The sequence below is a fragment of the Hippopotamus amphibius genome, chromosome 2, assembly GCF_030028045.1.
Source record: "Hippopotamus amphibius kiboko isolate mHipAmp2 chromosome 2, mHipAmp2.hap2, whole genome shotgun sequence".
Lineage (NCBI taxonomy): Eukaryota > Metazoa > Chordata > Mammalia > Artiodactyla > Hippopotamidae > Hippopotamus > Hippopotamus amphibius.
The window spans coordinates 191,598,106-191,622,950 of record NC_080187.1 but is presented as its reverse complement, the minus strand read 5'-3'; the positions used below and the strand labels follow the sequence as shown (position 1 = coordinate 191,622,950).

General features: G+C 38.2%; 2 protein-coding genes across 9 annotated transcripts in view; both read left to right on the top strand.

Moving 5' to 3' along the window:
- The window catches only part of SHC4 (SHC adaptor protein 4), a 124,706-nt gene extending 114,380 nt beyond the window's left edge, over nucleotides 1-10,326 (top strand). The window contains exons 11-12 of the mRNA XM_057724513.1: nucleotides 6,324-6,577; nucleotides 7,996-10,326. Of these exons, the coding sequence (XP_057580496.1) occupies nucleotides 6,324-6,577; nucleotides 7,996-8,151 (410 nt within the window). The 3' untranslated portion in view covers nucleotides 8,152-10,326. The remainder of the gene's footprint in view (nucleotides 1-6,323; nucleotides 6,578-7,995) is intronic.
- Nucleotides 10,327-18,064: 7,738 nt separating this feature from the next.
- Nucleotides 18,065-24,845, top strand: part of CEP152 (centrosomal protein 152) — a 91,228-nt gene continuing 84,447 nt past the window's right edge. For all 8 annotated transcript variants that reach the window (XM_057724530.1, XM_057724535.1, XM_057724533.1 and 5 more), the window contains exons 1-2: nucleotides 18,065-18,193; nucleotides 23,541-23,634. In XM_057724530.1, the coding sequence (XP_057580513.1) occupies nucleotides 23,548-23,634 (87 nt within the window). In that variant the 5' untranslated portion in view covers nucleotides 18,065-18,193; nucleotides 23,541-23,547. The remainder of the gene's footprint in view (nucleotides 18,194-23,540; nucleotides 23,635-24,845) is intronic.

Here is a 24,845-nt window from a genome sequence, read left to right as displayed (position 1 = left end):
AACACTTACCTCTTATCTTTTTGATGATAGCCATTCTAACAGGTGTGAGGTGATATTTCATTGTGGTTCTGATTTTCACTTTCTTGATGATTAGTGATGTTGAGCACCTTTTCATATACCTGTTGGCCATTTGTGTGTCTTCTTCGGAAAGATGTCTATTCAGTTCCTCTGCCCATTTTTTAATCGGAATTTTTGCTATTGAGTTGTGTGTATTCTTTGTATATTTTGGATATTAACCCCTTATCAGATAAATGATTTGCAAATATTTTTTTTCCATTCTGTAGGTTGCCTTTTCATTTTGTTGATGATTTCCTTTGCTTGCAGATTTTTGGTTTGATGTAGTCCCAACTTGCTTGTTTTTGGTTTTGTTGCCTTTGCTTTTGGTGTCGAATCCAAAAAACCATTGTCAAGACTGATGTCAAGGAGCTTACCCCTTGTTTTCTTCTAGGAGTTTTATGATTTCAGGTCTTATGTTCAAGTCTTCAATCCATTTTGAGTTGATTTTTGTGTATGGTGCAAAATAGGTTTCATTCTTTTACATGTGGCTGTCCAGCTTTCCCAGCACCATTTATTGAAGACACTATCCAGTCCCCATTGTCTGTTCTTGGCTCCTTTGTTATAAATTAATTGACCCTGTATGTATGGATTTATTTCTTGGCTCTGTGTTTTATTCCATTGATCTATATGTCTGTTTTTATGCCAATACCATATTGTTTTGATTACTATAGCTTTGTAATATAGTTTGAAGCCAGGACACATGATGCCTTCAGCTGTATCCAGCTTTCACAAGATTGCTTTAGCTATTTGAGATTTTTTGTGGTTCCTTGCAAATTTTAGGATTGTTTGTTCTTTTTCTGTGAAAAATGCCATTGAAATTTTGATGGGGATTGTATTGAATCTGAAGATTGCTTTGGTTATTGTTATTTGGTTATTTTAAAAATGTTAATTCTTCTAATTCATGAGCACAGAATTCATTTCCATTTGTTTGTGTCTTCTTCAGTTTCTTTCATCAATGTCTTATAGTTTTCAGTGTATAGATCTTTCACTTCCTTGCTTAAGTTTATTCTTAAGTATCTTTTTCTTTTTGATGTTATTGTAAATGGGATTGTTTTCCTAATTTCTCTGATAGTTTATTAGTGTATAGAAATGCAATTAATTTTTGTGTATTAATTTTGTATCCAGCAACTTTACTGAATTTATTAATTCTAACAGATTGGGTTCTTTTTTTGTGTGTGTGTGGAGTTTTTAAGGTTTTCTATATATAATGTCACCTACAAATAAGACAGTTTTACTTCTTCCTTTCTGATTTGGATGTCTTTTATTTATTTTTCTTGCCTAATTACTCTGGCTAGGACTTCCAATACTATGTTGAATAAAAGTGGTGAGAATGGATGTCCTTGTTTTGTTCCTGATCTTAGAGGAAAAGCTTTCAGCTTTTCACCATTGAGCATGATGTTAGCTATGGACTTATCATATACTGCCTTTATTATGTTGAGGTACATTGCCTCTATACGGACTTTGTTGAGAGTTTTTATCATGAATGGATATTGACTTTTGTCAAATGCCTTTTCTGCATCTATTGAGATGATCATATGATCACAATTATCCTTCATTTTGTTAATGTGGTGTGTCACATTGATTTGTGGTTGTTGAACTGTCCTTTTGTACTTGGAGTAAATCCCACTTGGTGTACTTTTAATGTATTGTTGAATTTGGTTTGTTAATATTTTGTTGAGGATTCTTACATCTATGATCATCAGTGGTATTGACCTGTAATTTTCTTTTCTTTTTTTTTACACATATTCTTTATTTTTTTTAATTTTTATTTTGTATTGGAGTATAGTTTATTTACAATATTGTGTTAGTTTCAGGTGTACAGCAAAGTAACTCAATTATTCATATGCATATATCCATTATTTTTCAGATTCCTTACCCATATAGGCTATTATAGAGCATTGAGTAGAGTACCCTGTGCTATACAGTAGGTCCTCGTTATCTATTTTCACTAATAGCTTTTTACTGTGACCATCTAGTCTAGAATCCTGGTACCATAACCTCCCTGTTGTGATCTGCAAGAGGTAATGGGTTGTTCTGCCTACTCTTCTCTGCCCTCTTCTGTAAGCTGCACCCTTTCCTTTGGGGAACCACTCCATGTGGTTCTGGTGGGGCTTAAAATCACTCTGCTCAGGTGAGTGTGTTACCTGTGGCCTGTATTTTTCTGTTCGTGTGGTATCTTTGGTTTTGGTAGTAGTGTAATGCTGGCCTTGTAAATGAGTTTGGAAGTGTTCCCTCCTATTTTTTGGATGGGATTGAGAAGAATTGATATTAATTACTCTTTAAATGTTTGCTAGAATTCACCAGTGAAGCCATCTGGTTGTGGACCTTTTTCTGTTGTTGTTGGAAGGTTTTTGATTAGTTGTTCAACCTTCTTAATAGTAATTCATCGGTTCAGATTTTCTGTTTCTTCATGCTTCAGGCTTGGTAGGTTGTATGTTTTTAGGGATCTATCCATTTTTTCTAAGTTACCCAATTTGTTGGCATATAATTGTTCAGTGTAGTCTCTTATGATCCCTTGTATTTGTGTGGTATTACTTGTGACATCTCCTTTTTCTTTTTTGATTTTATTTGAGTCCTCTCTCTTTGTTCTTGGTCAGTCTAGTTAAATGTTTGCTTATTTTGTTTATCTTTTAAAAAACCAGCCTAATTTCTTTTCTATTATATTTTTAGCCTCTGTTTCATTTATTTCTTCTTTGATCTTTGTTTTTTTTCTTTCCTTCTGTTAAATTTGAGTTTAGTTTGTTTTCCATTTTATAGTTTCTTGAGGTGTAAAGTCATGTTGTTTATTTGCAATCTTTCATTTTTCTTAATGTAGGTTGTTAGTTGCTAAAAACTTCCCTCTTAGAACTGCCTTTGCTGCATCCCGTAAGTTTTGGTGTGTAGTTTTCATTCGTCTCAAAATATTTTAATTTTCATTTGCCTCAAGTTATATTCTGACTTCTCTTTTGATTTCTTCTTTGACCCACTAGTTCTTTGGTAGCATGCTGTTTAATCTCCATATATTTGTGAATTTTCCAGTTTTCTTCTTATAATTGATTTCTAGTTTCATACCACTTTGGTTGGAAAAGATGCTTGATATGATTTCCATATTCTTAAATTTATTAAGACTTGCTCTGTGGCCTAACATAGGATCTCTCCTGGAGAGTGTCCCATGTGTGCTTGAGAAGAATGTGTATTCTTTTGCTTTTGGATGGAATGTTCCATAAATGTCTGTTAGGTTGATCTGATCTAATGTGCGATTTAAGTCCAATGTTCCTTATGATTTTCTGTGTGAATGATCTATTGTTGAAAGTGTGGTAGTAAAGTCTCATACTATTATTGTATTGCTGTTGATTTCTTCCTTCAGATCTGTTAATATTTGCTTTATATATTTAGATGCTCTTATGTTGGATGCATAAACTTTGTTATTTTCAATTGCTTTATAGTATTCTATTGTATGAGTGCATCATAATTTGTATACCCAGTCCCTTAATGATGGACATCTAATTTTTCTGCCTCCTTTGCTAATGTAATAATCAGTACTGTCAAAAAAACACATCCATTTACATGTGATTTTAAAAAATTGAATGCATCAATATGCTGTCTTCACAGTTCACATTGATTTCTTTAAATATCTCATTCTTTCTCATTGGAATTATTTGCAATTGTTTAATCTAGATTTTTTTTTCTCTTCCTTAAGTCACATTCCCCTGTTTCAAAGGTTTAACTCACTGGAAACATATGGGTGTGAATATTCATATATATCTTACATTTTCCTGAATTCCTGGTTGTGACGATATGTCTTTAGTTGCTAATGGGAACTCCAAGATGACATGATTCCTTTCTTCCATGTTTCCTGTCACTTTTTTCTTTTTTGTCCTCAATTAAATCTAGAGTGATTTAAGCAACCTTCCTTGTTGCTTCCTTAACCTTCAGTACTTCTGAGAAACTATATCAAGTTAATATTTCATTAAATGTTATAGGGAAATTATATATAAATAACTATATTTAAATTATGATTATATCTCTCAAAGTCCACTTTATGTAAGAAAAGGAGTCAATACTAGACAATGCACCACAATGTTAAATAGTGGTTGTATATGGTGATAGGATGGAAGGTGATTAATTTTGTTTTTCTGTGTTTACCAGATAAGAAAAAAATAACGTGTAGCTTTTAAAATTAAAAGTTTAAAAAATATTTTAGATATTCTGCTTTTATAAACATTGTATTTTCAGCAAATCTTTGGATGATTGAAAATCTCCCAGCTTTTAGAAAAGTTATATTTTCAGCAAATGTTAGGATGATTGAAATTGTGCTAATTTGGGAAAGTATGTTAGGAAAATAACATCCATATCCTCAGGCTGGCCCATGATCTATTGCCTCTTTTCAAGATGATATAATGTCTGTTTTTCTTTTGTTTTGTCCTTGTCCAAGAGTGCTCCACAATCTCAGGATAAACCAAAAGCCAGCATGCACTAAGATGTGTGCGCCTACACACACATGCGTGCATCTCCCTCACACTCACACACTTTCTCATGTACACACACACACACATAGCTACTTATCAGATGTTCTCTATTATGCTTGAAAGAAGGCAGCACTAAGGCCAACTACAAATATTATTCATCAAATCTGGACACATTTCTTCAGCCTTTTTCTGGTAACAATAGATAGAACCTGATTGTTTGTGGAGGAGAATATGTTTTAGCCATTAGGTACAAACTAAAGATATTTTCAAAAAGTTGTATTCATGAATGCTGCACCGAAATTGTGATATGCAGAGAAGTTCTTAAATAGGGACAAAATTATAACATATTAACAGGAGACTGGTTTGTATCTCCAGGGCACTTGTGTAAGTTGTAAAACTTAAAGTCAAGAGGATTTCTCATCTGTGAGACCCTTGCATAAGGAGATGTAAACACACCTTTGTATTTATAAAGAGAAAGCTGGTTTCTATGCAAAAGATCCTTTGCATTTAAAAAGGCAAAGTCTGATTTGTGTGGTTATTTTCCTAGTAAACTTGCCATTTTAAACATACAACTTTTGGGACTTCCCTGGCAGTCCAGTGGTTAGGACTCCATGCTTTCACTGCAGGGGGCACAGATTCGATCACGCGTGCTGTGCTGGCCCAGCCAAAAAAATAAATAAATAAATATACAGCTTCTATCTGGATTCAGACCTAAGAATTTTGTGTTATTACTTCTGGAGATGCTGTATATCATCCTAATAGCCTTGCTATCTATTTAGGGACCTTTGTGGGTTATATGGAAGTAGAGTGGCTAGACCAGTTTTGAAAATTAAAAGATTTTATCATCCAAGCCAAGACTTTTAGAGTGCGGTGATTAAGAACCTGGTCTCTGATGATAGATCTCATTTCAAATCCCAGATCAACAACATGTTAGCAGTGTGACTTTGGGTAAGTCATTTAACCTTTTAAAAGATCCATTTCCTTCCTGTCTAATTTTGAGAGTCAAACAGGATACCATATGTAAAGTATTGAGCAGTGCCTATCATGCTCAATAAATGGGAACTACATAATAATTGTTATTACTATGAGTACCAATAAGACTAGAAGGGGCTACCTGGGTGTACCTTCTCATCCCCAGTGGTCTTAACTCTGGATGACATTTATTCTGTAGAGCCACAGGGACTTGCCTCAGACCATGCCTCCCTGATGATCACCTTCTTATACTTGATCAGGTCTGCTTTGTCCAGGCAGGGAAATTACACAAACAACAGAGTGGTCGTTTACTAGGAATGCTGGGAGCTTCAGCTTAGCTTTAACAGATGGACAGAAGCATCTCTGAAGCACATTAGTAATTTGGTTTAAAAGAAAAAACTAAATGTTAAAAAATGGGCATAGCCCAAAGTTATTGCAGGCATTTTCAAGCATTTGGGAATGTTTTGGAAGTTATCTATAATCCAGGTACAGTATAAACCTCTTTCTCTTTAACATACAGCCCATGGGACATAAAGAGCCTCTCTCTGCACTTATGAAAGCAGTTCTCATGGGTCAGTTCCATTTCTCATTTGAAAGGAAAACTCCTGCACCTGGGCAAGCCTTTCCCGGTAACAGAAGCCAAAGGCAATGTTTGGATCTACCATTAAATTAGAGCCTGTTGGATGTTTTGGAAACAAAAACCCCATTTGTTCCAGAAACAGCACTATTTAAAAAGTGCCTGACACACAGTAGGGCCTCAAATTACATTTGCTGAGTGAATGAATGGATGCGTGAAAGAATGGCTGAGGAGGTAACTTGGTGTCTCTCTTTGTGTTTTGACTCCAGAGGCACCAGAAACTGTTCAGCCAGGTGCCATAGCCCAGACTGCCAGCTCACATTCTTTGCCACATATTAAGCAGCAGCTGCGGAATGAAGACTGCTACCACGGCAAGCTGAGCAGGAAAGCAGCAGAGAGCCTCTTGGTAAAAGATGGGGACTTTTTGGTTCGAGAGAGTACAACATCTCCTGGCCAATATGTGCTGAGTGGGCTACAGGGAGGCCAAGCAAAACATCTTCTCCTGGTGGATCCCGAAGGCAAGGTATTATTGACCCCCATTACAGTTTCACAGGATCTCGTGATTCAGGTTGCTCTGAATGATAGGTCTAAAACCTGATACTGAAGAGTGTTTAAGGTTAAGGGTTTTCATTTTCTTGAACACTCCAGCTGGAGCAGGAAGTGGTAAATAGAGGCTAGTGGAGAGGTTTGAGTGGGAGCCACTCTTAGAGGATCACTTAGAGGACAACCTTTTTTTGCCCTTCTCAGTGCAATTCAGTGAACTAAATGAATACCTCCTATGTGGAAGTACTGGGATTCACAGTCACCTATTGTTCAGTATCACATACAGAGTCCTTGCCTCACGGTGCTGATAATTTCATAGGACAGATGCTTGAATAATGAAGGGCGAATAACATAAGAATGATTCTTCCAAAGCATTATGGTGTTTCTCAGTATAGAGGGGGGTGCTCCAGTTGAGGCAAACTGAAAAGGCTTCTTGCAGGGTCTGACATATTAGATGAACCTTGAAAGAGGGCAAAAATTTTAAAGGGGGACATTTGGAGCATAGGGAAGGAATCACAGGAGTAAACAGAGCAGTAGAGTGGTATTAAGTCAAATAAATGAGGTATGGCTAGAGCAGAGGATACCTGTAGACAGAAATGATCTTGGACAAAACCAATTATCAAAATAGTAAGTCCTTCTCTATAAATAATTATTTAAATGTAAATGGATTAAACTTCCCAAACAAAAGATGCAGAATAGCTGGATAGACAAGATCCAACTATATGTGTGCTTTTTATAGGAGGATCACTTTAGATTTAAGGACACACATAGCCTGAAAGTGAAAGGATGGTTAAAGATATCACATGCAAATGATAACCAGAAGCGAGCAGATGAGGTCATACTTTTATGAGGCAAAATATTTATAGGAATGTACATGATAGAATGTATCAAAAATTAACATGGCAAAGAGGTTGGTTGCAAATTTGGATTGGGAGACAAATGTTTACCATTTTCCTAACTGGGAATGACAGTTGCTTTACAAAGGTAATTGGGGGGACTTTCCTGGTGGTCCAGGAGTTAAGACTTCGCCTTCCAATGCAGGGAGTGTGGGTTCAACCCCTGGTTGGGGAGCTAAGATCCCACATGCCTCAGGGCTAAAAAAAAAAATCACCCCAAAACATACAACAGAAGCAATATTGTAACAAATTCAATAAGACTTTTGAAATGGTCCACATCAAAAAAAAAATCTTAAAAAAAAGAATAAATTTTTTAAAAAAAGGTAATTGGGAATGAAAAAATTGTTTACTATGGGATACAGAATTGAAAAATACCTTTACTTTTCCTTATTCAGCCAGTTACCTCATTCAAGGATATGTCTGTTTTTACCCTGTGATTGTTTATGCCTTTCAGGAGAACTATTATCATTTAACCTAAATACATTTGTATTTCCTTTTCAAGGTGAGGACCAAGGATCATGTATTTGATAATGTTGGCCACCTTATCAGATACCACATGGATAATAGTTTGCCAATCGTCTCTTCTGGAAGCGAAGTAAGCCTTAAACAACCAGTGAGAAAAGATAATAATCCAGGACTTTTGCTTTCCAACAAATGACGATATGGAAGTACCATCACACTGATACTTCAGGAAAGTCCATTTTGTATTAGGACACAAAGATAACTCAAACTCGGTTTCTAGACAAATTAGAGCACAAACTGTGAAGTGTATTTTTCTGAGACCGTGATGGACTAGGTCCCTTATAAAACAAAGAACTAACAAAAATTGATCTTCAGAAAGTGAAAATCAGAAAAGGGGAAGAGGATGGGTCCTTTTGAAAAGAAATTATACATATGCACGGATGTCACTTTTTAAGGCCATATTGCATTGATAACAAGCTAAAAGCACAATTAAAATTCCATATGCTAAACACAGCTTGAATGAACTGCTGGGGCAGTGGTATGTGCCTTTCAACTTGATAATTTGGGGACATTTTCATATTGGGGAGATTAGTTCTAAATGTCTTCATATTCTATAACTATAGAACCGTTTGCCAAAAAAGTTTTTCCTTGTTATAAAAATAAGAAGCCATTTGCTTAATAGTTATTGACTTTATTACATTTTCTGTTTAGTAGCACTTTCACCTCAATGTTAAAATAAATTTGACATTGAATTTGGACTGTGTCTATACCAGTGGAATCAAATCAAAGGCCACTGAAAGCATTGGTCTAGTTCATTGGCCTGTCCCATTTGATGGTTGAAGCGTTGGAGCCCAAATTCTTTGGCCTAGTATTTCTCAATCTTTGCTATTTGGACTGTTTGTATGCAACATATGACGCGCTAAAGAAGCCAAATCTATCAGCCTTTTCTGATTTCATCATATTTCTCCTTCTTTCCCTCCTCCCCTCCCCTCTCCCCCCTAAAAAAGAGCTCATGAGTGCATGGGTTTAAAAGATAGCAAACAAACCAGTGTTCTTCCACATGGGTTCCATTCTTATTTGAAGTACTGAATTTATTTTAAAGTATGGGGAAATATCCCCTTGATTAGTGGTAGCTGAATCATAGGCCCTCATCTACATGTATCCTTAGCACCTTTTCTAGATAGGACCAGACAAAATGTACCAGGGAGAAAACACTGAATGAAACAATTGGAAAGGTTTGCCACATGTAGGCACACTTGGTAAACCGATGATGTAACGAAGTGTCGTGTAGGGAAAAGTGCTGGACTGGGTCTCAATGTGACCTTGAGCAAGTTGCTGAACCTGTCTGGACTCCAATTTCCTTGTCTAAAATTAGGGAGCTGGGCTAGGTGAATTCATAGGTCCGTTTCACCCCTAACATAAGTTTATAAAAAGCAAATTTTTCATTTATTAGGGGTCAATGTTGATAACTAGTCTGTATAATTAAGCTGGAAACTGCAGCTTTTTCCTTTAGTCTGTGTCTATACTCACTGAGATCATCACTCAGATAGCAAAGCTCTGGAACCTTTCAGTCAAAAACATTGAAATTTTGGAAAAATACAAGTAATGGTGGTAGAAGTAGATTTCGTTATTTTGAGTAGCAGAAAACGGTTTCAGTCTCAGTCCTTTACCTGCCTTTGCATATAGAGATGTGCCCATTACTTTAGAGAGGTTTTTGTTTTTTAATCTTGAGTTATCTGGACAATTGCCTTAATTCCACTTCACTTTGGCTGTGTAGATACAACTTAATCTTTGTAATGGTGAAATATTTGCTAAGTTTTAAGTAAAATATGAGAAACTTCTTTTGGATAGAAATCATCAGAAAGCAAGCACACAGAACTCTAAGATTTTTATGTGAAGGTTTATGCATTATTTTACTTCTACTGCCATTGGCTTCTTAGGTAGGTTTATTTCCTTTTATACAACTAGGAAATAACGTATTTTTCCTCAGTTTTGCATACACCATAGTTCTTGATTATCTGTCCTCGTGAAAGGGATGAGCATGGGTGTAAATCAGTGAAATTTATGGGTGATATAATTATCTTAATAGAAAGAGCAGGGCTGTGGTCTCGTTCTGGTTGAGCAGAGTGATAACTGGGTGGCAAGCAAGAGTTCTTGATATGAATTGATGCAGAGAGTGTAACTGATGTGTGTGGCACACATAAATGATCAATATTAGACTGTAGTGGTATGGTAGTTGAAATAAGCAAATACTGCACTTACAACAACAGGCACAGTTGAAAGAAAATGAAGCAACAAAAGAAGTGTTTGCATGCTATTTTAATGTCACATTCTTATCTTCCTCTGTCTTGAAGTGGAAATCCATTTGCATATAAACACCTGTAAACAACTTTTCAAAAAAAAAAATAAATGATTATTGCTTTGTGACAATTGACTATATGTCTGATGTTTGGGATTTGGAAAATTTATCATTTATAGGCGGCATCAGGGTCCTAACAGGAAACAGATGGCTCACTTAAATTGAGTAACGGGAGGAGAGTTTAATAAGGGACTGTTTACAAAGGTGTGGGCAGAGTATGGGGAAACCACAAGGGAGACTGCTGGGCTCCGCAGCCAGTGAAGGAGTGAGGGGAGGGAGCAGTAACAGAATCTGCAGAGAGGGCCTGTGAAAGGGCTGCCTTTTAGGAGCTGTGGCCTGCAGAGGAGGGACTTAACCAGCCCTGGGGACTCTACTAGGAGGAGGCTAAGGGGCATTATACTCAGTGGACAAAGGATAGCCTTTCAGCGAAAGATGCTGGAGTGATGGTACACCTGTAGGCAAAAGAACGAACCTCACGCTTATGTAAACATTAACTTGAATTATGGACTTAAATGTGAAATGTAAAACTGTGATAACTTTGAGGAAAGAAAAACATAGAGAAAAGTCTTCAGAATATCAGGCAAGGCAAAGAATCCTTAGACATGATCCATTAAAGGAAAAATTGGTATGTTACACTTCATCAAAAGTACAAATTTTGAGGAATACCCTGGCAATCAAGTGGTTAGGACTGTGCTCTCACTGCTGAGGGCCCGGGTTTGATCTCTGATTGGGAAAGTAAAACCCCACAAGCCACACACAAAAAAAAAAAAAAAAGAGAGAGGAAGAAAAGTACAAATTTTTCTCTGTGAAAGCTCTGATAAGAGGAGGAAGGACAAGTTATGGACTGGGAAGAAATATTTACAAACCAAATATCTAGAAGAAATAAAAAACTCTTGAAACTCAACAGTAAAAATTCTTATTAGAAAATGGGCAAAAAACATACATAGATGTTTCACTGAAAGTATACAGATGGCAAAAAGCACGTGAAAGTATATTCAACATCATTAGCCGGTAGGGAAATGCAAATTAAAATCACAAGGAGGTATTACTACTATATAACAGAATGAGTAAATGAAAAATAACAACACTAAATGTTGGCTGCGACGAGAAGAAAGTAGATCACACATACATTCCTCCAGAGAATGTAAGATAGTGCAGCCAGTCTGGAAAGCAGTTTGGTAGTTTATTAAAAAAGTAAACATGCAACTTATGTTCAACCCAACAATTGTATTTCTGGGCATTGATCACAGAGAAATAAAAACTTATGTTCACACAAAAACTTGTACAGGAGTGTTCACAGTGGCTTTGTTTGTAATGGCCTAAAACTGGAAAAGTCTCTGATGTTCCTTCAGTGTGTGAATGTTATACAAACTGTGGCACATCCATACCACGGAACACTACTCAGCAGCAAAAAGGAACGAGATACTGATACATACAACCACTTCGATGATCTTTAGAGAATTATGCAAAGCAAAAAAAAAAGCTAATCCCAAAAGGTTATGTACCATAGAACTACACTTATATGACATTCTTGAAATGTTTATATAAAATTATTGAAATGGAGAACAGATTAAGGAAGGAGTCAATGGGAGAGATGCAAGTGGGTACAATTGAAAAAAGGCAACATGAGGGATCCTTGTGTGACTGAATTGTTTTGAATCTTGATTGTATCGATGTGGATATCTTGGTTGTGTTCTTGTACTACAGTTTTGCAAGGTGTTATCATTGGTGGAAGCTGGATAAAGCTTGCAGGAAATCTACTTGTGTTATTTCCTGCAATTGCATGTGAAGCTACAATTTTCTCAAAATAAAAAGTTTAATTTCAAAAAAGTTGGTGGGGGGGTAAAAGCTAGATATGGCAAGAGATTTTAAGAAGATTGCCACTTTAACCCTTGGCAGATTCACTGAATACACTAAATCCATGTAACATGGTGGCTGACTCGTTTTGGTAGTCCTAGGTCCCATCATTCTAGGACTGGGAAGGGGTCATCTGGCTGAGCTGCAGGAGACCACCTCCATTACCTACTCAAATGTAAGTGTTTGGTGTCATCTCCAAAGATACATTGAAAAGATCAAAGGATGGCAAACAGAGACTGTCAGCTCTGTCCGGACCCCCTTAGATCCACTGAGCCATTTCTGTGTGTGTTTGCTCCTATCTGCCTGCACAGGTGACTGTTCATTCTAAGGACAACCTCAGGATAGGGGAGCTGCTTTGGGTTACCAAGAGCCAGAATTGCCTGTGGACTTCCTCTTCCCCTTCCCTGGTGCAGGAGCAGGAAAGCTCAGCCAATTGTCCCATCCTGATTATACTCCAGAGCTCCCTGTAGGGTCAAGTTGGGGCCAGCACATCTCCTGAAAGCACATCCCTGCCTGGCTTCTCCCACTTCCCTGTCCAGCTTCCTCACTCCCTAATATCTTTCTTGCGGAAGCCCTTTCTTAATCATTTGCACTCTAATTTTGATCCCGAGGTTCACTTCTGGGAAACAGACCTAAGATAAAAGAATATCAAATAACTTCAAACATGTATCCCATTACTGGACAATAATATCTAAGCGTTCAAATATATTAACATTTTTAATAAATCCTATAATTTCTTATAAATGATATCGTTATGTTGTGTTTTGTTAATATCCATTGAACATATTATGTAAGCATATAGAATACACATCAATTTTATAATCTTGTTTTGCTACTTCTTTCTTTCCTTTTTAATCTACTGAGTGTTTCAAGAAACAGAAGTGGAGTGGCATCTGGGAGGGTGCGCATTCCATGTTCAAATATAATTTTTGCAGCTTTGGATCTTTATCAAATGGTCAGCATCACTTTTCTGATAGCTTTTATTGGTTTTCTGATTAAAAACCTTGATGTGATGGAAACTCCTAGGCATTAAATCCAGGCAGTTGGCTCTCACACTTTTGGTCAAAGAGCATTGAAGAGGCAAAAGGCTATTGACCCACACACCTCTCATCCCCCAACCCCTTCTTTTTTTTTTGTCATGAAAAAAATGACATAGTGACAATAAAGAACTAGAGAAGAACAATAGGAATTGTTTACTTACTTTTAGGGGAGGAATATGATACTGTTCATATAATTTTATATTCCAAAATACTGCCCTATATATTTTTCAAAAAATGAGTAATTTTATCACTTGCCTTGATAATACGTTGTCAGTTATTTAGAAGAATAAAGCCAACACATTTCAATAAAGTATAAGCAAATTTCAGAGGAATTATAAATTGACTTTAGTAATAGATTACCGGTGACAAAAATTGAACCTCAGTTTGGATATTAAAGTCAAGTTACAGGAAAAGTGTAAATTAATATATTAAAGCAGTTAACCAAACTCACAACAAACTTAATTGATATTGATGGTGCCAAGCAAAGCTAGTTTATAATTAAGCAGCAGGAATAACAGCTCTTAAAAAGCATGATCTCCTGGGGATGGTACTATTAACATCCCTCTCCCCAAAGTGGGAATTTTAATTATCTTCACATGTGCACCATGTTGCACATAGAAATGATGACTAATCCTTCTTGGTAAACTTAAATAATGTGCTAATTTTAATTTACAAATTCTAAACATTAGTAACCCCTAACATCTTACTTGGTAGATTCCTATTAGGTAAACCTTAGCTGTATGCAAAAATAAAAACCTTTAAAATTACAAGTTATTTTCCCATGATAAATGGAGAAACAACTTGTGTGCTTGTGTCATGTAATGACCCATCAGGAATATCATTAACGTCCATCAGTGGGCCATGGATCATGTTTGGAGAATCACTGGTCTAGACTTTTCAAACCTAATCTGTCACAAATGCATCTTAGTCATAAATGTTTGGTTGCAAGGAACAGAAACCCACCTGTATTAATTTCCTAGGGCTGCCTCAACAAAGTACCACAGACTAGGTAGCTTAAAACAGCAGAATTTTGTTCTCTTACAGTTCTGGAAGCTAGAAGTCTGAAGATAAGGAGTTGATAGGGCCTTGCTTCCTCAGAACCCTTTAGGGAAGAATCCGCCGCCAGCTTTGGTGGCCCCCGGTGTCCTTGGCTTGTAGCAGTGTAACTCCAGTTTGCTCCTCTGTCTCCATGTGCTGTCTTCTCCTTGTGTATCTTTCTGTGTCCTTTCCTCTTCTTTTACAGACACCAGTCATTAGATTTAGGGCCTATCCTCATCCAGTATGACCTCATATTGACTAATTACATTTGCAGACTCTATTTGCAGATAAAGTTACATTCTGTGTTCTGAGTGGACATGAAATTTAGGGGAACACTATTCAGCCCTTACATGACCCAAGCTTACTCAAGTAAAAAGATGTTTTAGGGTTCAGATTATCACAGAACCAAGGAAAAGATGAACTGTCAGGCTTTGCAAAGCCCAGGAACCAGGCAGATCCATGGCTCTGAGTGGCAGAAGTTAATGATCGTCAGTCTAGGTTCTACCATGTACATGACACAGCTATGGTAGTAGCATATTTCCCATAAAATACAGAAAGTGTAATAAAATCTGTTCCTCTTCTGTGGGGTTACCACTCGACTCAGTTTAATGGAGTCATTTCCGTTATCTGGGAAGGGAATGTGACTGGCCCAGTTTGGGTCTGATGCTCACCTTTGACTCAATCAGGTATGGCCAGGTCTTGGAGTGGTAGGGAGGTAATGGTGGTGAGGTCATAGTGGCTGAGGTCAGGCATAGATTCTGTAGCTTAATCAGGAAAGACATCAATATTAAACAAGCCCCTAGAACAGTGCCTTGCTACAAAGTAGATGCTCAAAAAATACTATTGAATATACAACAAATAACAGTCTGATATTCCTCAAATAACACTGTTAAATAGTCTTTCTACATTTTAAAAGCTCTTTCACACAATCTTATTTCATCCTTTTTACAATCCTGCAAAGTAGATGTTATCACTCCTATTTTCAAATAAGACCTTTGAGGCACAGAAGGATTAAATAAATTGTGGATAAAAGCTAGTAGGTAGGAGAGCTGGAACTTGAACTTCTTTAAGTTCAGTGCTCTTTTGAGGCTAGCACTGCTTATTATAGGATGGCATTGCTTTGACCTGATAGCTCTGACATCAAAGAGAAGGTAGGAAAAGGAAGGCGTGATGGCTTAGCTGCACCTTTATAAATGATCTGAATGGGAGGGACCACATCTCAACAATAGGCATTTCCCCTTCAAATGTAAATGAATCTAGTAGAGATAGCCCCTCCCAGCTCACAGGTGTGTCAAAAATGCAAGATAAACATTGACCCAACATTCTACAAATAATCTTTCCAGCATTCAAGGTCTTTGGCAGTTTTTCCCTCTTTCTCCGCATTTGTCTTTATTACCCCAGAATGCCCGTGTGCTTGTGTTTCTCTGGACACATTAAGTTCATTCCTTGTGCGTTACCATACCTTACCTCTGTAGCATGCCTGTCCCATCCCTTCAGGCTTCAAGCTCTTCTACTGGCTTTCGTATCCCAGCCTACTTCTCCAATAATCCTTTAGTTTTGCTGATCTGCCTTTCCTATTGCAATCACTCTTGCTAATCAACCTGCCTGTTGACTCTTTCTCCCTTTTCTTCCAGAAACTTTCCCTGAGAGGTCCTTCCTTATATGTTCATTATTCCCCACAATTATTACTATCTACTTATATTGCATGTAGTAAACTACTTTTTTTGTGTGCTATTTCTCTTTTTATGTAAGCATCTTGCACTTCAGAGTGTGGGTGCCTCGGGGGCAGGTGCCTCCTGCCTCCCACTTTATATTCAAGCACCTGGACCAGGAATTAAACACGATAGGCAGTCAAAATTTCATTGATTATAATATGTCCATAATTCCACTCAAATCCATTTTTTAAAAAGGCAAGGGACTCTTACTTATTCTTTATTTTGCATCTTTTGTGACTTAGGTGCTTAAGTCTCACATATTTTATATATAGTGGTGAGCTCTGGATTTAGAGATAAAAGAGCTGGATTCAAAACTCTGTCTCTGTCTCACATTAACTGTGTAACCTTGGACAAGTCACTTAATTGTTATTATTATCATTTTTCGTCAGTTTCTTCCACTGTAAAATGGGATCCTAATACCTGTACTAGCCCCCCACAGGGTTATTGTGAGGAAAAATGAGCCAGTTTCTGAAAAAAGTTACCAACGTCTAAAGCACTATGTAAGGGATTGTAAACACTGTCTTTTTCTTCTTTTTTTTGCTTTCATCTCTCTAATAAACAATTGTTTGTGGACAGGGATCACTTAGCATTCTTGCTGTAGCATTTCACCTTAACCCTTAGCACAGGACACTACACGCAGCTTGCTGATGGGCTGCAGTGAGACGTGGAGAGCCTGTAAGCCTAGTTCTCAGTAACACACACCTTGGCTCAGATTTCAACAACTGCCTGAATGCCTTTTATTTGCTTTTTCTGGCACAAAAAGCCTTCATTTTATTTGTTCGTTCATTCATTTACTCATTCATCAAATTTGTTTTGAGTGCCTACCAGGGGCCACAAAGCAAAGTAAGTGCCTTAAGATATTGATGTGGGACTGAGTGAAACAACCACACAACAACTAGTTATAGTAGATAAGAAGGATTATAATAAGATATGTACACTGTGTCCAGAGGGGGAAAGATCATTTCTACCAAGGGAGGGAGGTGTGTGTCATGAAAGGCTCAGAGGAGGTGCTCATCTATCTTGAAGACTGAGTAGCTGGGGCAATCGATACAGGCTAAAGGAATAGCTTGAGCAAAACAAAAACATTCTGGGAACCACGGGCAGCCTGGCCAGAGATTTCGCTCATCCGTCGCTATGGATTGAGTGCCTGTTATGTACCAGACCCTTATGCTTAGTGGGTGGCGTTCCAGGGGTCAGTGTTGGCATCTAGGGGTAGGACGGTGAGGTAGCAAAGGAAAGCTAGCCAGATTACGAACAACCTTTAACAGCTCTTTTACTCCATACTAGTGTATATGGGAAGGGGTTAAAAGGATGTGTGAACCTACTACTACCATTTCCTTGATCTTCACTGGAACCCTTTTACCCCAGGAAGGTAGATACAATAATGGGCTTTACTGCAGACTGGGCAGCGCTGTCTTAGGGGACAGGTTAACATATAGCAGAGTGACAGGAACATTCACACTCGAGGAAATTCAAGTATTGAATAAACATGTGGAAAATGTGTCATCTCATCCGTAAGTAAAGAAACACATTCGAACAAGGTGGGACCTAGTAAGCAAGAATACAAAGTGAAGCAACCTCTAAGTCTGTTAAGGTGATGGGGAAACAGGCACCTTAGAGAATCAGAAGGGTAAATACAAAAACCTCCAAGGTGGGTTCGTCGGAGACAGTGAGGGAATCTGTGTGCTGCAGCTGAGAACTGGGATCTAGGAGTGGGGAGCGCAAGGTGCACGAGTCTCTGTACCAGGTGACGAGGGGAGGGGCGAGGGGTTCGGGCACCAGGGGCTGTTGCTTCGAAAAGGCCCGAGGCCGGGGGCTTGGGCGTCTCTAGGCAACGGATAAACCCGCCCCCTCTAGAGTCAACCCTTTCGTAATTGGCTCACGGATCTACCAATGGGCACACAGGCGGAATTTCCCGCCACCTCTGGCGCCCGCTTTTAAACAGCCGCATAGTATTTGCAACTGCAGGCCGACTTCTCAACCTAGCTTGAGAAAGGCGGAGACTTCCGCCTGTACGCCCCGCCCCGATCCGGCACGGCCCCGCCCACCAGGCCCGCTTCTGCCCGGCGATTGAAGGAGGCGGCTGCTCCTTAATGGGCTCGGGGCCCTGTGGGTTCGGTTGTGACTAGGAAGGAGCTAGCGGATTAGAGCCAGGGTGAGGGGTTTGCTAGAAGCTGGTCTTCGGCGGGAGCCGGAGTGTCTCCTCGGTGACAGCATCCGTGACTTCCGGTGAGTTTCTCTTCTCGGCTGGGCTTGGGGCTGGGTTAGGAGGAGGTGCAGCGTCCTTGGGATTCTGGCTGAGGCGTCCCGGAGGACTGACTCGCCCCCTCCCCAAATCCGGGGGTGGTGGACTGCTTGCGGGTAGCGGGGCTCCGCCTTTGACTTTGAAGTGTCATCCAGACCCCAAGAGCTAATTTAGAAGTGATTTCTGGGAAGTCCTTGTCTCCTCCTCCAGGCTGCTAGGGTAGCCCTGGGATCCTAACCTGGGGATCCCCGCCGTGGTCACCCCGGCGCCGTGCCTGGCTCACAGTGGGTGCTCTGTACACGTGTGCTGACCGACAGCGTGTGACGCTGGCAGCCAGAGTAGCAGCCGCAGGCATCCTGGGCTCCGTGCAGCTTCGGTCTCGCGGCACCTGTTTGCTGTGCCGTAGTTGACGCCACACGGAGTTCCTCGGTAAGGCCTTGGTTTGTCTTCGTCCAACCTGTGAGTGCCTCCTTGCTGCATCCTCTGGGCGCCCTGAATGTATTTGTCCAAACTGCTGTCGTTAGCACTGATCGCAGAGTATTGTCATCATTTGTTTTTACCTCTGTTTCTTTCCCTACACCAAGCCCTGATGAACCTTGTAATCTTGAACGGTGCTTGGCGAACAATTGTTGAATGAATGAATAGGCCTCCTAAGCCCGGCATTGCAAGTTTGAAACAGGCTAGTGTGCTCAGTCTCTTTCCATTCTAGAAATGCAGCTAGCATGGAAGCAAATAAGTAGAATTTCCTAACTCTCAGGGCACTTAAAGACCCTTTTGTGGCACCTAACCTTTTCTATCTTACAGTCATGAACTTGATTTAAGCTGAATTTCACCATATCCTTTACGATGCGTGACAGTTTATATGCACCTCCTAGATGGGAATGCACGCAACTGAAATTGAAGCCATAAGAAAAGTATAAGAGATATAGCCTGAAAGTGCCAAAGAATAACTAATTTCATGGGGAGGGCATCTCGAAGAAAGTGGCATTTTCATCCCAGAAAAGATTGCATTATTTGAAGGAAGGTTTCCCACACACTGCATATTCACCTTTTCTCAGACGTACTGAGTGCTGTTTGTTCCTTTAACCTCATTTGTAGCTGGCAGACTTCTATTCATCAGTAACATGTCATAATAAAAACGAAACTAAGATGTGTTGATCGGTACAGAGTGCTAAGTACTTTATATACATTAAACTTGTGAATCCTCATAATCTTTGAGGTAGGTACTGTTTTTAACCCCCGTTTTATTAATGAGGAAATGGAAACAGTTATGCAAGTTTGCACAGCTGATAAACAGGAGAGCCAGCGCTGAGCCCTCATTCTTAACCACGTACAGCCTTATTGTGTCCTTTAAGATCTATTTCTAATGTAAAGTCTTTCTTTCTGTGAAACTTCTTTTAGCCTTCTTTTCTTCTTAGGCATAGTTAATTTGTGCTTTGTACTTTCCTCTATTACAGAATTTATTACAAGGTATCATTGTAACTATTAATTTATATCATTGTTTCCCTAAGGGACTGTAAGCTTGCCGTGGCTGGTACCATGTTTTAGATACATCTAGACTATAATCTGGCATAAAATAGGTGCTCAGTAAAATTTTTATGGAAATACTTTGTATAGGGCAACATGAATGTATTATATTCATTCAACAAATATTGGTTGTGTGCCTACTGTGTGCAAAGGGTGGGGGAGATATATTTTAATTCTGTCCCCATAATGCTTATAGGTTATTAGATGAGGCAAAAACAACGCTACTTTGGCTTTTTAATGTTTTGTCCAGTTAAACACCCATTGGTCTTTCTCATTGCAAGGAGGGCAAAGAAAACATAACCAGGGCCAACAAAATGAGTACTGAGTGGGACATGTGACAGACCATAGTCTTGTTAATAGGTTCAGAAAAAAAGTTACCTATCTAGGAAGAAAGTATTAACCAACTTGCTGCTACAGGTGAGTCAAAAATTATCTGCACTCCAGTTATATTAAAACTTCTATAAATTATACAGCTGGAGTGTGGATAATTTTTGACTTACCCTTGTTTAAAAAAAAGCATACTTACTCTGCATCTTGATTTTTTTAAATGATCAGTCAGTATATATAGAAATATTTTATTTTTTTAATTAATGACATAATATTGCCAAATTTATTCACAAGTACTTTTACTAGGGCAAATGATCTTTTTTGATATATTAATACTGAGTTTTCAAGATGGCTTTCCCAATTCATGAGGATGTCTGTTTTCTATAAAATAGCCACCACTAGGTGTTATCAAGTTGTTTTTTTTTTTTCCAATTTAGTGGTTGAAAATCATATTTCATTGTTAAAATGGCACTTTGAATTGTTTGTGAGATTGAGCATCTTTTCAAGTTCATTGAGCATTTGCATTTCTTTTTTTAGATGAACAGTCATATCAGTTGCCCATTTTAAATTGAGTTGTTTGTATATTTCTCATTTCTTTGTGAGAATTGCATATTGGGACTTTGTCTTGTGTTTTGCAAATATTTTCACATTATTTTATCTTTTGATTTTTTTTACATAATATTTGACTTGCTAATGATGGTTTTTGCCATATACAATTTTTTTTTTGTGGTTAAGTTTCTGTCAACTTTTTCCTTTATGGCTTCTAGGTTTATTATCTTGCTATTTTTTTTTAAGCAGTCTCTTTTATTTTTCTGAGTATTAAAGTCTGATAGCAGTAATTAGTAGTGATTAATAAGCAGAAAATAAGCATTAACTTTTATTTTAAATTCTACTTAAAATACTTATTACCTTTATAGTTTCTCTCTCTCTTTTTTTTTTGTTTGTTTTTTAAGCCACCGTAAATTTATCAACTTTCCCTTTATGCATAAATTAGTTTTTTATGGTCTCTGGTAGTTTGCACTTTTCAGAGGAAAGCTAATTTGTACCTTTTCTTCCCCAGTGGAGAGAAATTTTGTTCTTTCAGATATTTTCAGATTTTTTCTTTAATCACATGGTTTGGATTTAAAATGCCATTCAGAAAAAGACAGTTTTGTCTTTTACATTTTCTTCACTTAAAAATGAAAATACCTTGTAGAATTTGGTATTCTTAATGGACAAAAAGTAGTTCTTTATTTAAAACAGCTGTATTTAGCAACAGGCTCTTGTAAATCTTAATGTTCTTTTTCAATATTCAACAGGAATTGGTGGCAGGTTAGTGAAGTGTTAAAAAAAAAACTCTCTCCTTTTACCTAATAAAAGAGAAATTAACCCAAATTCTATATTTTGGCTATAAGTATAAAATTCAGGAAAAGGTAGAAAATACCATAAGAATTAGAAGCAGGAAAGATTATTTCTGCCTGGAGAATTCAGGGATGTCTTTAAGGTCCAGCTTAATTGCATTTCTTTTAAGGAGCCAGGATTTATATGGGCTTGTATTTTCATTATCTATAGATTCTCTAGACGATGTTTGCTTGAAGTAGTGAAAAAAACCCTAGAGACATGAGCTTGTGTGAGTGTTTTTCCCTCACCATTTCAGCTACATTATAGGCACTGGACCATATTCAAGTGTCCATCTTATGGTGGTATACAAGAGGGTTCTTGTACCTGCTAGGTAGAGACAAGATTTAGATTCTCTAAGACTCTCTGTTTTTCCTCTCAGTGAAGGAGTGCGTGTCTCTCTTTCTCCGTGTAGTCCTGGCATGAGAACAGGAAGGAGCAGGTCTGGTCTAAGAAGCAGAGGCTGGAAGGGTTTAGTTAGTTGATGTGAGGAGTTTGAACTCATGGAGTTGAAAGGGATGGGTTGGCTGTAGGGACCAGAGAAGGGAGGGATTAAGAAGATGGACTGCAAATTAGAGTTTGGCCAAGAAACATAATTCAGTCCTTGAAAAACAAACAAAAACTTGACTTATGGGTATTTTCAGCAAATTTGTGTTTGTGTTAATCTGTAATACCATATTTCATCTATTCTAATGTGCACATTTTCTTTTCATTTTTTTTTTTCTTTTTTTTTGCTGCTCCACGTGCCTTGCAGGATCTTAGTTCTCCCACTAGGGACTGAACCCAGATCACAGCAGTGAACACACTAAGTCCTAACCATCGGACGACCAGGGAACTCCCTTCTTTTCACATTTTGACATCTACAAAGTCGGGCTGCATTTTAAAATTAATGATGTGTCATAACTTAATTGGCCACGTCTTTTTCTCAGTGGTACAAACGGAACTGTGTCATACCATCAAGGGCACCTTAGATCTGATGAAGCAGAGTATCTTTCGCTGTAGAGCTATGGGCTCACGTCAAAGTTTGTGATCTTAGTCCTCTACTGCTAACACAGGGAAGCTAAGTTCTTTATGGTAAAATGTGTTTGGATTGCCGGTCTATGCTTCTCATTTCACTTCCAATTTAATGACATTTTAGAGCCTGAAAAGTGCAGTGCATGAGCTGTGGCCCAGGCTCACATCAAAGTGCATTTCACTGGCATGCACAAGAGTGGATCAAATAGAGGGCAGCATTAGGCCGTGTAATTGATGACACCTGCCTACCTTTTCATCAGGATTGTTCAGAGCTTTGAAATCCTGGGTAGTTTTTGTGGAGTGTCAGGATCCCTACGTATAATTCAAATCATCAGCAGTCTTTTGCTCGTAAGTACTTGAAAACCCATCTGCAGGTGCTGCTTCGGCCACAGCAGTGACCATCCTCCAGGGAACTCTTGCTGTTGCTTTTGGACGGTGGTATAGCTTCACATCCTTCGCTTCTGTTTTTCTTGAGTATCTTTTGCTAGAACCTGATTTTATGAAGCTTAAGAGCAGGACATTTAACACATATTTTTGTTGTATGCTCTGTGGAGTTTACCGGATTGTAGATGTTTTTTGGGTAGCAATCATTAACTCAGGATTTAGTGGCTCTCTTTCTGAAAAATAAGACATTCAGATTTGTGGTATTCAGAAGACGAAGCAAATTGTGAAGGATGCTACTACCTGTGCCATATTTAACACATCGAATTAGAAACTTTGAGCTCATTCTTAAAATTTTTATATTTTGAGATATTTCTGGTTTATTATTATTATCTTATTTTTGTGTGTGGACAGAAATCTTACTGTTTTGAGCTATACTTTCCAGACCACTAGAAAAGTCTAGTACGTTTATTGGCTTTTGGCTTTCTTTCATTTTTATGAATTTCTATCATAACAGCTATTTTCTGTGAATCATGATTAATTTGTAAGACCTCTATATTTGGAATACTAACCATTTGTCACATATGTTACATATATCTTCTCCCCAGCTGCTCCTGTCTTTTTGTATATGGCATCTCTTATGAAGTGTGGTCTGAGGAAATTTTATGGGCTAATTAGAAACCAAACATCTTTCTGTTCCCGCAGGAGGAGCATGTCGTTAGACTTTGGCAGTGTGGCACTGCAGACACAAAATGAAGGAGAAGAATACGACAAAGAAGACTATGAAAGGGAGAAAGAAGTAAGTTACTCAAAAAAAGAATTCTAAACCCAATCTTAAACAATTTCATATCCTGACCAAAATTACATTTTTGTGTCATTTTCAAGGATTTATAGTTTTTTTTTTTTTTTTTTCCAAGCCCCTAAAACTTGATCAGTATTCGGACTTTTAAAAGCTGGATGAGTGGAATGCTTCCTTTTTTGAGACAAGAATAGAGCACAGCTGTGTATGATGCCAGCAGATAAATGGTTAGATTCTTTAAGCCCTTTTCATTTGGGAGGTAGTGGCTGGTCTTGGAGGCAGAGGCCTACTTGCGTGGGCAAGTCCAGCACGGCTCTTTGCTTTGGGTACTCTACATCCTAGTGGAGGCAGGCAATAAACAGGCAAACAAATGAAAATAAACTAATTTGTGGGAGTGATGATTTAGCACTGATAAATGATAAGGAAACAAAATAGGGTGATATTAAGGCAACAAGCTGGGAACTGGTGAGGGAAGGTCTCCTGGAGGAGGAAATCTTTGAGCTGAACCTTGGCTTGTGAAGAAGGAACAGCTGTATAGAAGCCCAGGAAGAATACTGTAGGCCAAGACACAATAAGTGTAAAGCCTGCAAGTTGGGAAGAGATCCCGAATATCTGTGAAACAGCCAGAAGGCTGTGGTGTTGGGATTGTGTGAGCAAGGGGTGAGTAGTGGAGGCAGGGTGAAGAGGTGGGCTGGGCCAGATCATGGTATGTCATGGGAAATGTTTGTATTTTATTCTAGGAGCAGTGGGAAGCCAGTGGAGGATTTTAAGCAGAGAAGTGATATCTGATCATGTATTTGAAAGATCTTTCTGAATGCTGTGTTGTGCGAATAGATTAAAAGAGAAGAGGAGAAGAGAGGAAGATATCATATTATTTGTGTGTGTATTGGGGCGTGTGTGTGTGTGTGTAACAGAATTCTTGGCCCAGTAGTGATAGTAGCATCTGGTGGGAATCCACTTGCTTGTTATGATTATTTTTAGTTTGAGTCAGATTTCTTGATTGACTGTGATAACAGGCTTCTTTTGTACTGAACGTTGATATGACCTATTTTCTTTTTTTTTAAGTGTTTTTTAAATTTTTTATTGAAATATAGTTGATTTACAATGTTGCATGAGTTTCAGGTGTATAGCAAAATGATTCAGTTATATATATATATATTTTTTTTTCCTTTTTTAGATTCTTTTCCGTTATAGGTTATTACAAGATATTG